General features: G+C 42.3%; 1 protein-coding gene across 6 annotated transcripts in view; it reads left to right on the forward strand.

Annotated features, from left to right (window-relative positions):
- KNSTRN (kinetochore localized astrin (SPAG5) binding protein) overlaps window positions 1-14,096 on the forward strand; it is a 19,891-nt gene continuing 5,795 nt past the window's right edge. The window contains exons 1-9 of one of the 6 annotated variants that reach the window (XM_010965139.3): window positions 1-209; window positions 402-496; window positions 3,959-4,085; window positions 4,885-4,932; window positions 5,784-5,889; window positions 6,102-6,195; window positions 7,396-7,451; window positions 8,206-8,280; window positions 9,126-9,882. In XM_010965139.3, coding sequence (XP_010963441.2) covers window positions 1-209; window positions 402-496; window positions 3,959-4,085; window positions 4,885-4,932; window positions 5,784-5,889; window positions 6,102-6,195; window positions 7,396-7,451; window positions 8,206-8,280; window positions 9,126-9,257 — 942 coding nt within the window. In that variant the 3' untranslated portion in view covers window positions 9,258-9,882. The other 5 variants (XM_045524257.2, XM_045524260.2, XM_045524258.2 and 2 more) reach the window with 5 other exon arrangements.

A 14,096-nucleotide genomic window follows, 5' to 3' on the forward strand; every position in this document is an offset into this window, starting at 1 on the left:
ATGGCAGCCCCCAAAGGCGTCGCCCAAGGCAGAGACTTCCGTACAACATGGCCGCCTACAGAGAGCGCGCCGCACCCGCTCCCGCCCGGCCACCGGAAGTTTCCATTTGAAACCCTGGCGGCAGACGCGGTCGGCGGTACGGCAGTTGCTGCCGAGCATTTTTTGAACCAGAGTGACGAGGCCTGGGGGCCGCAGCGGCAGGCGCCTGGGTTCGGTTCTCCTGCGGGCGTGGGGACTGTGCTGGATGTGGGAGGCCGATGGGGTGGGCTGGGAAGGGAGGATTTTCTCTCCCTCAAGGCCTCCCCCGAGCCGGGGCAGGTCCCATCGCGCTCTCCTGGGGCCCTTTGCCTGCTCGGGCCCCCTGGCCCAGTCCTGGGTAACGTTCATCTTGTACCTTCCAGAGCCCGACCGTGCCGCCTCGTTACTATGACCAGCGTAGTTAAGACAGTGTACACCCTGCAGCCCCCCTCTGTGCTGAGCAGCGGCCTGCCGCCAGGTGGGTATCCACCCCGCCCCCGCCCCAGGGCACTAGGGACAGGCCGGGGTGGTCAGGCGGGGAGTATGGGGAATCAAACTGGTGGCTGGGAATGGGGGGCGCGGAGAGGGGGGGCATTCCGTCGGCTCTGACAACCTTCCAACTCCCCCTAGAACCGAGCTGTCTAGGCTCATGATGGGAGTTAGGGGACAGGCCATACGGTAGGATTTTAGACCTGCCTTGCACCCCCTACTCCCCCAAACCTAACGGTGCCGGTGCATTCACCAATTAGGTTTAAGTTGCTGATTGTTATACAATATTCCCATTAAGCTAAATATCCCTTTCTAAACATTCACCTGTTTTATTTCCAGACTTGGGCTATCTGGGGGGGACTGGGTTTGCTGTCAGGGAGGAGAGAAGAGTCATTTGAAAAGCAGGATAGTTAGGGAGAAGCACTAGGGCTCACCCCGTGTCTGGTTCACATTTGTAACTGCACAGTGTCTCTTCTATAGTACATTCTCAATAAGCATTTATTGAGTTGAAGTGAGAGAGGGGTCAGGCCTAGCTAGTATGGAGAACCTTAGGAGAAGAGACATGATTAAAAGCAGTGTTTGATTGCTTTGCCATCTTGCTTGGCATTACTTGGCTTGTGGTTGAAGGTCATCTCATAGAGGCTCAGTTGTGGAGCTGCCTAACCTAGAGATGATAGCATAAATAGGCTTCAAACATCGGAACCTGTTGTGGGAGATTTTGAAGCAGCTGTTTAAGATTCCTTCCTGGGTGACTCCATGCAGTTGATTGCTGAGCAGGACTGATTTATGAAGTAAATAGGCTTTTCTCTAAAGGCTTAAAGGATTCTATTTGTCTTACGTTGCTTCAGAACACGTGAATGGCAGTCCTGGCATCAGCAAAGCCTAGGAGTTGCTGGAGGAACTGGAGCCAGGTCTTCCACTGCCTTTCCCCTGGAGAGCAGTGCCCCTTGTTCAGTGGGGAGTGACTGGCTCTCCCCAGCCAAGTTGGAAGTTGGCCATCTCTTTGCTTGCTCTCCCTGTCCTGGCTTTATGATCATGTGTAACCTCAATAGTGTAACGTTTTTCAGCTGCCTCCCAGGTTCTTTTAATTTTGATTTTGGGCATGGGTTAGTTGGTTTTTAGTTTTTTGAATAGATAACATATGCACATGTAAAAAAAAATTCAAAGTTAGGGCATGATATACAATGAAGCTTAAGTCTTCCCCTCCTTAACACTAGCCATCCGGTTTCCTCCTTAGAGTCTCTCATTTTAAGCAGTCTTTGTTAAATCCTGCTAAATTTTTCCTATGATGCAGTCCTTAAGTTTTAACAAATATGGGTTATTGGAACCAATTCCAGTCAATGAAGAGTGTTAATTTTGATCAATTTGCTATTGACATCTTTTTACATGAGATAGATTTCTTAGTGTATAAGTTATTAATACTTGAGAAAGGAGAAGGTAAATTCATTCACCCAAGGTTACTTTTTACTTCTGACAGAGACCTCAGAAAGAATGTTTTTAATACTTGCTTTGTGGGTAAGAGTATGGAAAATAGTGTGTAAATGTCCATTGAGTGTACCTATAAATGAAATAATTTCTAAGCCTAAGAAAGCAGGTTTATTCCAAACTATTGTGCAACTAGAATCATCAAAATAAATCTTTTTTTTAATATTTCTTATTTTATTGAAGTATTATTGATTTACAATGTTTCAGGTGTACAGCAAAGTGATTCAGTTATACATATATATATATTCTTTTTCAGATTCTTTTCCATTATAGGTTATTACAAGATATTGAACGTAGTTCCCTGTGCTATACAGTAGGTTCTTGTTGTTTACCTATATTATATATAGTAGTGTGTATCTGTCAATCCAGAATTCTTAATTTATTCCTGCCCCCCTCTTCCCTTTTGGTAACTATAAGTTTGTTTTTATGTCTGTGAGTCTATTTCTGTTTTGTTAAAAAGTCCATTTGTATCATTTTTTTAAGAGTCCACATATAAGTGATATTATGATACTTGTCTTTCTCTGACTTACTTCACTTAGTATGATAATCTCTAGGTCCATCCATGTTGGTGCAAATGGCACTATTTCATTCTCTTTTATGGCTTAGTAGTTTCCGGTGTGTGTGTGTGCGTGCGCACGCGCGTGCGTACCACAGCTTTTTTTTATCCAGTTTGATGGACATTTAGGTTACTTCCATGTCTTGGCTATTATAAATAGAGCTGTGAACGTTGGGGTGCATGTATCTTTTTGAATTAAGGGTTTTTGTCTTTTCTGGATATATGCCTGGGATTGCTGGATCATTTGGTAACTCTTTTTTTAGTTTTTTAAGGAATCTCCATTCTGTTCTCCATAGTGGCTGCACCAATTTACATTCCCACCAACAGTGTAGGAGGATTCCTTTTGCTTCACATCCTCTCCAGCATTTATTATTTGTAGACTTTTTGATGATGGCAGAATAAATCTTTATCAAACACAAATGCAAAATTTCCTGATCCCTGTAATCCAGTGCTTTGTACCTCATTTCTTCAACTTGATTTAATTGTTATGGCTCTTAGTTTAAGTCAAGCTTAAAGGAGCCATTTTATGATGAACAAAGTGGAATTTAGCATAAGCTAAAAGAACCTCTGCGTGTGTTTGGCGGGGAGGTGTACCTAACTCTAGAACAAATTACTTGAATTTGCTATGGAATATAAGTGGTAGGATGCTTGTGAGGTGGAGGGCTGGCATAAAGGCTTGGAGGCAAATGCTCGCCTCTGGGGAAGAAGAGTGTCACATCAGGGCCACTTCTCTGGCTACCTGGCAATAGCCTAGCACGATCAGAACAGAATGCCAAATAGGAAACCTCTGAAGTTAACGATGGATAAACAAATGAAAAGGGCTGGTGGTAAAGGCAGTCAGCATGGAAGAGGGGAAGGCACACAGAGGAGCTAGCTTAGGGATGGCCTGTGAAACAACCCCTGACACTGTGACGTGTTCCCTTTATTCAATGAGCAGGTTTTGAACTTGTTAGTGTGCCAGACACTGCTTTCCTAGGTTCTGGGGACATAAACACGTCTTTTAGAGTAGTAGTTAGGGAGACAGTCAGGTCACAACAACTAAGCAACAGCTGAAACTCAAAGCAGCTTGAGTGTAGCCTCAGGAGGGCGGGCAGAGTGCTCAGGAGCGTAAAAAAATACGTTCCATTCAGCTGGTGTTTGATGACGACTTCAGCTGTGTTTTGCCTTGCCGACTGCCATGCTGCCTCTCTGACTCTTTGCTTCTATGAATCTCCACTTTCAAATCTATGCCTTCTGGCCATTCAGTTAGATGTATCGTCAAGCTTTCGGCCCTCAAACACACTGCACCGTCATATTTAAAGAGTTTTGGTTTGTGTCCCCAATTAGTCTAGAAGTCTTACTCTTCTGAATTACAGTCGTGGCTGTTGGGTCATGATGCTTGAGGTTTCACCCTCTTGTTTTCCTTTTCAGATGCACAAACTCGAGCGACTTCTAAGAGCCTATTACCTGTTAAGTCCAAAGAAGTTGATGTTTCCAGACTTCATTCAGGAGGTTCAGAGAATGATACAAAAATCATCAAACCGAGACGAGAGAATGGGTGAGAGTCAGAGCATTGGTATCCAATTAGATCATCTTGCTGGAAATTGCTCAGAACCATGAATTAGGAAAGAGGGCTTTTGTGAGCACAAGGTACCTGAAGGATTGGCCTGTAGTCAGTGGGCCCAGCGCTGTGCAGCATTGCTGAGCTGTTTGTTCAGGACCCTCTGCGCTGATCAGTTCTGAAGAGGCACAGCCAGGGTTATGAGAAGAGGTATTCTTTCCTCTCTCAGCACTTGCTCTGAGTGTACAAACAGCAGCCCTGAGGTCAAACACCAGCTCTAAGTGGTCATCATGGCGGATGTGGGCTAGTTGTTAGCCTCTGTTGCTAATCTGAGCACAGTCCAGCTTGGTGTAGGGTGTATATGTGTCCCTTCACCCAGTGCTCAGTTCCCGTGTGAGTGAGGTGGACACGAGGTAGCCACACCATTTGGAGCAGGAGCAGTCTGTCAGGTTGTTGAGGTGGTCAGGAGGGGCGCCCATCCTCTATTCATGAGCCCTTTTCAATAGTCTGAGCTGAAACAAAAGTGCTGGGGCCCTCAGAGCTTCTCAAGCTTGTGCTGTTTGCATTGGATGTAGTCTCTCGTTCTTGCCTTAGGCTCTTTGTTGTGCCTTGTTCACAACATACATAACAGTACCATGATTTTCTGACTGATTTCTTTGTTGTTTTAATTGAGGTATAGTTGACATACAACATTTTATTAGTTTCAGGTATACAACATAATGACTTGATATTTGTATATATTGCAAAATGATCACTGCAGTAAGTCTAGTTAACGTCTGATTTCTTTGTTCTCTAGGCAGGTGAAAGCTGCAGAGCCTGCCACCAGGAGGAACATCAGAAAGAGGTGAGCATCAGGGTAAATGAAACTTGGTAACCATTGTAGGGTAGTGGACCTCAGTCCTGGTTGCACATCAGAATTACATATGGGACTTGTTTAATGTATTAGAGTCTGGTGTCACCCCACAAATCTGAATGGAATTTTCAGGGGTGAGGCACAGCCAGATTTGAAAACCACTGTCAGGGCAAGAAGCAGTAATGCTCCCATCTTAGGTACCAGACAAGAGCTTCCTGGGCTCCATGTCAGGACCACTGCTCAAACCTAACTATGGCCCCTCAGCAGGAGTGTGAAGCCCTCAGGATAGGAGAGGCTGCATGCGTGTGGTTAGTGATTTCGAGATGAGGGTTGTGCTGCTGCTGCTGGTGGCAGCGGTGGTGAAATCCTGGAAAAGGATCCATCTTTCTCTGTTTGAGGCTCGCTTGGACATTTTGCAGTCCTGAAAGCAGAAATAATATAAGCTGAAAAGTTTGTGGAAATAGGTTTTAATTCCAGATCTATTATTTGGGCACATCTTAAACATTCTGAAGACAAAATACTATCAAGAAGGACTTTGAGAACTTTGAAAAGATTTAATATTGATGATAATAATGGGTAATATTTATGAAATGTTTACTGTGTGTCAGTAGCTGTGCTAAGAATTGTATATGTATTCTCTCTTAACCCTTCACAATAATAATCAAATGTGGGTATTAATTCTAGAAATGAGGAAACAGCCTCAGAGAAGTTACACAACTTCCTGAAGGTCATATACCACCATGTGGTGACACCAGAATTCAAACCAGCTTGTGTCTGTGTGACTCCATAGCCCATACTCTTAACCCTTCCACCTCTTCACATAAGTACAATTATCATTGCAGCTACAAACCCCTGAGTAAACAGAAATCAGAGGAAGAGCTCAAGGATAAGAACCAGCTCTTAGAGGCCGTCAACAAGCAGTTGCACCAGAAGTTGACTGAAACTCAGGTGAGAGACCCACCAGGCCTCTGCCATCAGCTACACTGGGCGGAAGCCTGAGGGGCGGCCGGTTGGGCAGGAGCAGGCTTGTCGTGCCATGGAGCCCGAGGACAGAAAGGGAAGACACCAGGGTTATGCTGTGGCTGCCCAAGAGCGAGGGCAGGAAAGAGCACACCCAAGGAATGGAACAGGCCTCACCTGTCTGCCTGGCATCCCAACAGGGAGAGCTGAAGGACCTGACTCAAAAAGTGGAGCTGCTAGAGAAGTTCCAGAACAACTGTTTGGCAATCTTGGAGAGCAAGGGCCTCAACCCAGGTAAGAGACAGCACACAGCTGCATTCAAAGCAGTCAGTTTTGGTGCCCTTTCCTGGGTGATTCTGGACTGTGTCAGGAGTCCAGCATGGCATCTGCTGACCCATTCAGTGCAGGGGTTACCTAGCAAAGCCCTAAAGATTTGGGGGAGCTCCTCTTTGTTCTCTAGTGATGCTGACTTTGACCAACAGAATTTCAGATGGTTCTTACTTGAACACTTTATGCCATTTGTTTGGTGCCAACAGGTATGATCTTGCAAATAGATCAGAGATATTTTATTTCTTTCAAGGGATATAGCATACAGGTAACTTACTCAGGTGGAGAGAGAAAGAGGGATGAAAGTGTTGAAAGGGTTCCTAAAGCTGGCTAATCAGTGGAATCACGGGGATTAAAATATGATTTCTTGTTTGAGCCTGTCCCCAGACAGCAGAGTCGGTAGCAAAGAGGAGAGCAGAAGAAGGAATTATCCAAAGACCGAAGGAGAGCCTCACCTGACTTGAGGAGCCTGAGAATGCTCAGGAAGGGGCCCATACTTCTTTGAATTAAGGAATGCTGACTTTTTTAATGTGTGTATGTGTGTGTGTGTCTATACATAACATATCTTTATTGAAGTATAGTCAGTTTACAATGTTGTGTCAATTTCTGGTGTACAGCATAATGTACATACATGTACATACATAAATTCATTGTCATATTCTTTTTCACCATATGTTACTACAAGATATTGAATATAGTTCCCTGTGCTATATATAGTATAGGAATGCTGACTTTGCTACCATAGTAACCTGTGTATTTTAGGATATATTCTTTATAGTCACCATATACGTCTTTGTATGATTTTAACTTAACTATGTGTATGCACTCTTTTTACCAAAAATAAATTTTTTAAAGGCCTGAAAAGCTTTTAAAAATAGTTTTGTATGTTGTAAACAAAACCAAAAAAAATCCAACCTATACATTTCTTTTGGACAAATTTCCTGTAGAGCTGAGGAGAAAGCAGAATGAATTTTTGGCATATCCAAACCTAGAGAGGAAGGGGAGGTGTGGATGACTCTGCCAAGGTGAAAACTCAGGAGAGAGAGTCAGGGACCAGACGCTAAGAGAATTTTCCCTCATGAGTACTCCTATGGAGGGGATTTTATTTTCTTTTGTTTAAGTTGCAGTTCCCTAAACGAGGCTCTTTGTTGTATGTACTTGTTTCAGGCAGTGAGACCCTCACATCACAGCAGATCTCCACCACGGATCACATGGACTCTATGGTGAGGGCACGAGTATGAGTGGGCCCAGTGACCATGGGGCCCTGCAGATCTGAGCGGGTCTCTGCCATTTGCTCGGCAAAGCCCAGGAAGCAGCCTTTGCTCATCCAGGATAGTGGAAGAAAGTGGTGGATGTGTAAATGGCATATTTTACTTGGAAGGCGATTTTGTGCTTACAAATATGAATGAGTCTAAGTTGAAAATGTATTACTTTAAAACACATAGTAGGATGGACCTGTATAGACAGCTTTCTGGTTTCTCTATTCTACACTTTACCATATTTCCCCTCTTATTCCTTTGCTGAGAACTGTGTCTTACCAAGGTCCAGCCTGTATTAAATGTGTCTTCTCTTTGGTTCCTTCCCTGAAGTAGAAGGTAATTGTTTAGGATTAAAGTCTTTTGAGCTTCTATGATCCCGTCCCCAGGAAGATCAGTTGTAGTCTTAGAATGGAAGAATCCTAAGTATGAAAGCCTTCCTCAGCTCCCCCAGGCCATTAGTCACCCCTTCAGTGGCTCTTGCATTTTGTTCATATTGCCTGTGCAGCACAGAGCATGTGGTGGTGGGCTTCTCTGTCCAGCGGACTGAGTTCCTCCAGGGTGCCCACTAGACAGCCCAGTGCATGGGTGGACATTCAGTAAATGAATAAAAGGGATGTTAGCAATCATCTGATTCAACTCATATGAAGAGATTAGTTTATATGAAGAAAGTTTTCACATTTCAATAAAAATTTGTTACCACATTGTACTTTCCTCTTAGTTGCTGTTAGAAACTTTGCAAGATGAGCTGAAGCTTTTTAATGAAACAGCCAAGAAGCAGATGGAGGAGTTACAGGTGAGAGGCAGACATCACCCAGAGGCCAAATTACCACTTCCTACCACAGTAGGTGGATCTATGAAGGACTTTTTCTTACTTATCTGCCTACTCATTTAAAAAACTTTTTTTCTTTTTCAGGGGAGATAATTATGTTTTTATTTATTTTTTAACGGAAGTACTGGGGATTAAACCCAGAACCTTGTGCATGCTAAGCATGTACTTTACCACAATAAACTATTTTATAATCATTTTAGATTATAGAAAAGTTGCAAAAAGATTGCATAATACAGAAAATTCAACTCCCCTAATATTAACATCTTATATTATCATGGCTTATTTGTCAAACCTAAGAAACCAATTTTGATGCATTACTATTAACTAAATTCCAAGACTTTGATTTCACTATTTTTTTCAACTAATTTTCTTTTTCTATCCTGAAGACTCTTAGGAACATTCATACCTACAGGGCATGAGGCATTGTGCAACACGCTAGGTTGCTCCAGGTTAAGGTCTGAAATCCATGCTGTAGAAATTTGATATCTCAAGGAGACCTGTAATAGGAAACCTAGATTCTTGGGTCTGGACTGCTCTGGATTGCTTGGATGAACCATGGGATACTACACTGAATCCTAGAGGATTTCATTGCTCCAGTTTAGATAACAGATTCTGTAGCAGAGAGGGACAGTTCCTAAAACTGGAACAGATAAGCAAATCTAAGATAGAAAATAACAGTGTCTGTCGGTGTTCCAGTGGTCTTCCTCAGTGGAATAGAAGCGTAGTGTTCTAGTCATGGTGTTGTCTTTCCTGTGAGTCAAAGTCGGTGGTGGTTTGTTTTTTGTCTTTTTTAATGTCTTTCCATGCAGGCCCTAAAGGTAAAGTTGAAGATGAAAGAAGAAGAGAGGGCCCAGTTCCTAGAACAACAGACGTTATATAACAGTCAAGTAAACAATTTTACAACAGCCCTTGATGAAATGGAGCAGCTATTAGAAATGTGATAAAAAGCAGGTGGCCAGACGGCTCCCTCTTAGGGACAGACTCTCAGAGGAAGCTGCTTTTAGGACATGTGCTTCTTGGCCATGATCTAGGACTTAACCACCCCCAGAATGAAAACAGTTTCTGCAGTAGGATTAAGGACAGTCTCTGCTGGAATGCCGGTTCCTCCTTTAAGCAAGCGTTCCCAACCTTCAGATTGGTCAGCTCTCCTGAACCTCACAGTACATAATTGAGGCCTACAAGAGAGGGGACCTGGAAGCTTGGATCAACCTCCCAGGCAACAAAGCGGCACAGCATTAGAATCAGGAGACTAAACCAGCCACAGCCAGAGGATCCAAAAGGTCGCATTGAAATGTGCGGAAAGAAACAGTGGAGCACAGGCGCCCCACAGGAGACATCGCTCTCCTAACTTGGAGTACATTCTGTCCCATCCTGGTTGGGCTCTGTAACCTCACTGTAAATTTATGAACTTGAAGTTACTTGAAATGGCTTAGTAAATGGGGTGAAGGTATAGATAGCAGTAACACCTATGAAATAATACACTTGGAGCTTTTAATTTAAATCTCTTCTGTTTTTGGTTTTTTTTTTTGTAAAGTACTACTTTTAAAATAAATATTTCTGTAACTATTCAGACTGCAACACTGACAAATGAAAATAGCCTTTTAACTTAAATATGTCCACCGAATACTAGTGAACTAATCTAGTTAACAAGTCAAGGCTCCTGATTGAACCCAGAATATTTCTCTTCCACTCATTAAGTGCTCTGTGGCAAGTCCCCGACCCCCACCGTCTTCCAGGAGCATTAGCAAGTCTTCTGTGGGTGTTCCCTGTTTGTAGCTGTGGGTGCCAGACTCTGTGTACCAGGTTTGTGTCACTAGCTGCATGTATTCCTAAGCTTGGTTATATGTCTGCCATTTGCTTTCCACAGCCAATCCTGGACCAGGCACCATGAATCCTTAGTCATCTGAAGTCCATGGCAGGCCTCCCCCTGATTTACCAAAGGTACAGCCATGTTCCATTTCTTAGTCAAACTAGGCAGTTGTGGCTTTGGCCATTTCCCTTTTTTCCTGTACCTCTGCCAATTTCTTCACCAACCCCCCTACTCCTCAGCATTGTTGAGGCTGTCCCGAGCCACCCAGTGAAGCCAAAGCAATGCCCCACCCTAATTTACAGGGCTAAAATTCTTTGCCTTCTTGCGTAAACATTCACACAGTTAGTTATGTCCCAAATATTTTGAGAGGGAAACCCAGTTAAGTAATTCTCACCAGTGAGAAGGCCTAATATTTTCTTCTGTCCATTTTCAGGGTGTTTCTAACTTAAAAGATTGTTTACCCAAGTGAATTTGTAATCAGCATTTCTGCCCCCCCCCCCCAAATGTTCTACTTCCTTCTTGGAAGGAGAGGGTGGGAAGCTCAGCTGTTAAGATCTTCGCTTCCTTGTCATCTCTCCCTAGTTAACTCCTAGGAATGGAACTATCTCAGTTTTTACCATGACTCATCTTTCCTTGTGTAGCGACCCCTGTTCACTCGAAGTCCTGCCTCCCAAGGGGCCTTCTCATCAGTTTTGCACCACCATTTGAGCACTTTTGCCTTTTCTCTTGTTCCCTCTGACTTCTCCATCTGCCTTTTGTAGACATGGAGGTGTTCTGGGTGCTTACTCTGATCTGGATTCTGAATAAATTCATATATTACGTGAATTCAGTGTGATCTGCACTCTCCATTTTGCTAGATGCTGTAGGGAACTTCAGCATGACATTCTTAGCCTCAAAGATACTTACAGTCTATCTGGTAAAACAGAACACACAGGTGTTAAACTATACAATTTCAATAACAAACACAATCATCTTTTAAGCAGTGGGTTGTGCAATATAGCTGTGTACAATAATAGCTAACTGTGGGCTAGTTTGCTTGGGAAAGGCTTGATGGAGGAGGTAGACTGAGGACTGAAGGAAGAGTAGTATTTGGAGAGGCTAGCTAGAAGGTTGAGGACCTTCCAGGTTGGTGAACACGTGGAGATTTGGGGAGAATAGCACACTCAGGGCATGGAAGCTTCATGCCCTTCCCCTACACCTTGCCCCGTGCATCGCTTCCATCTGGTTGTTCTTGAGTTACATCCTTTTATAATAAACCAGTAATCTAGTAAATAAAATGTTTCTCTGAGTCTGTGAGCCACTCTAGCAAATCAGTCAAACCCAAGGAGTGGATCATTGGAACTTCCAAGGAGAAAATAAAATTATGAGACTGAAAAAAAAAAGTTGAAGGGATATCCAGGTGAGTCTTGGGGAACTGAGTAAGAACACTGATTGGACATGTTCAGAGTGTTCAAGTTGAGATTTAACCGAGCACTTGCAATATGCTGCAGGTGAGGTTTAGGTACATCCCTCCTTACATACACTGATGGAATCCCCATTAGTCACACAAGGTAAGCACTATTACACCTTTTTATAGCTGGTGAAATAGGCTCAGAGGAACTAAGCTGATCTGCCAAAAGTCAAACAAGCAAGTATTGGTGAAAGACTGGAGTGAAGGAACAATGGAGGTGAAAAGTACATGGTGTTACTAAAAGTTTTGAAGAAACTTGAATGGCAGGCTAGGAGGTGTAGATTTTTTTCATCTTAGGCCAAAGGTTTCCAAACTCAGTTCACAATAGTCCCAGTGTCTCAAGTTATGATGTACCAGAAGAAATGCCAAAAATTTCTATTTTTAAGTAGTTAGATCCAAACAAGTAATTATATCCTAACAACTTAGTAGGTATTTGAAAACAAGAAATAACATAAATCTAAAAATATTTTTATTTTAATTTTAAATAACTACAGTTATTTACTAATGGGATGTTGGGCATTGCTTAACTTCTCAAACCTTGGAAACAATTTGGACACTACCGTGTTCCTTCTCTGTTTGACACTGAAAAGAATACAGTGTGATCTAATTGAAACTGACCTACTCCGAGCTAGTAGTTCACATGTAGCCTAACATGTCAGTGTCACTGTGATTCCCCCTAAAATTCTGGAATATCCCTTGGCACCCCTGTGAGCTTGCTGCCCAGGGGTACCTTGGCTCACAATCTGGGAACCATGAATCTAGGAAGTAAGGAATCACACATTTTGAGCAGGCAATCACCATAATGAATGTTTTAGAAAAATGAATCTAGCATTGTGTGAAAAATGGATGGCAGGATTAAGAGAATGGAGTCAAAGACAGGAAAACACAGGAATCAAATGTGTTAAGGAGCATGACAACACAAGTATAAAGATTTGAAACACAAGAAAACTACATATACTCATTGATGGCATAAGGGTGTGAAGGAGAGGAATCTACAAATGTAGAGGTTTTGAGCAAGGGTGACAATAAGAATTGGTTATAAAATTAGGCTGTTAAAACTTCAGCTTGCAGCCGAATCCCAGCCTACCCACTAAAAACTGGTCTTTGGCAAATTACTTCTCTCAGTCTAATTTCTTACCTGTAAAATGCCTGTCTTGCTGGGTTATTGTAAGAGAGGATTATGCCTGGCAACTAACCCAGTGTCTGGCCCAGTTACTCAAAATTCAGAATGTCTCTTGGTAAATGATCGTCTTAATCTTGCCATTTGGGCTGTAGGGTTTGTTCTCTTCTGTCTCTTCCTGTCCTCTGCCTCTGCCTATGTCCTTAGTGCCCTGTTTTTACTGTTGCTTGCAGTGGCAAGCTTTCCATACTCAACTTCCCTCTTTGGGAAAACTCTCAAATTACAACCACCTTAAAAAACAAAGCACACACTTTCATCCCCTCTAGCTACCATTCACCTTCTGTATACAGTCAAAATTCTCAAGAAGCCTTTTTTTTTCTCACTGTTCTCTTCCCCTACCAATCTGGCTTAAAAAGAAAAACAATGAATATAAGGTACCTAGAGTAGGCAAATTCAGAAAGAGTAAAAATTACCACGGACAAGGAGGAGGAAGGAAGGGGGAGTTATTATTTAACATGTACAGAGTTTCCGTTTGGTGTGATGAAAAGGTTCTGGAAATAGTAGTGATGGTTCACAACATTGTGAATGCACTTAATGCCACTGCATTGTACACTTAAATATGGTTAAAATGGCAAAATTTATTTATATTTTATTAGAATTTTAAAATAAAATGTCTTGGGGCATAATGAAGTGTACTAACCTTAAGTGTACAGGTCAATAAACTACTGCTCTTCCTTCCAGGGATGGGCATCATTCTGACAGAAAATCACCATCTATGGGTATTTTATCTTTTTTTTTTTTCACTTTTTAGACGCCTTTATTATGGTATGATTCCTGTGCAGTAAACCCCACGTATTTCAGATGTACAATTTGATGAATTTTGATAGATGTAGACACAGATGAAACTACCACCAGAGTACTGTCTTTTCTTGAACTTCATATAAATTGTCCATCTCATCATTGTCAAGTGGATTAGCATGAGTTGCTCAAAATATCCTCTTACTATCTTTTTTTTAATCTATAGGATCTGAAAGTTGCCCTCTTTTTCACTCTTGATGCCAGTAATTTGCATTTTCTCTTTTCTTGATCAGTCTTGTTAGTGGTTTATCAGTTTTATGTTGACTTTCCCTGTTATACATCTCCCCCCATTTCATAATTTCTATTATTTTTCATTTCCGTCTATACTTGGGGTTTTAATTCACTGTTCTTTTTCTAATTTCTTAAAATAGAAGAGTAGATCATTTCATTTCATTTCAAATTCTCTTTCCTAGTACACACATTGACAACTATAAATTTCCCTCTAAGGGTCACGTAGCTGCATTCCACAAGTTTTGCTATGTCCTATTTTCATTATTTGCCCTTCTCTTCAAAATATGTTCTAATTTCCATTGTGATTTCTT

Source organism: Camelus bactrianus, chromosome 6 (assembly GCF_048773025.1).
Source record: "Camelus bactrianus isolate YW-2024 breed Bactrian camel chromosome 6, ASM4877302v1, whole genome shotgun sequence".
Taxonomy (NCBI): domain Eukaryota; kingdom Metazoa; phylum Chordata; class Mammalia; order Artiodactyla; family Camelidae; genus Camelus; species Camelus bactrianus.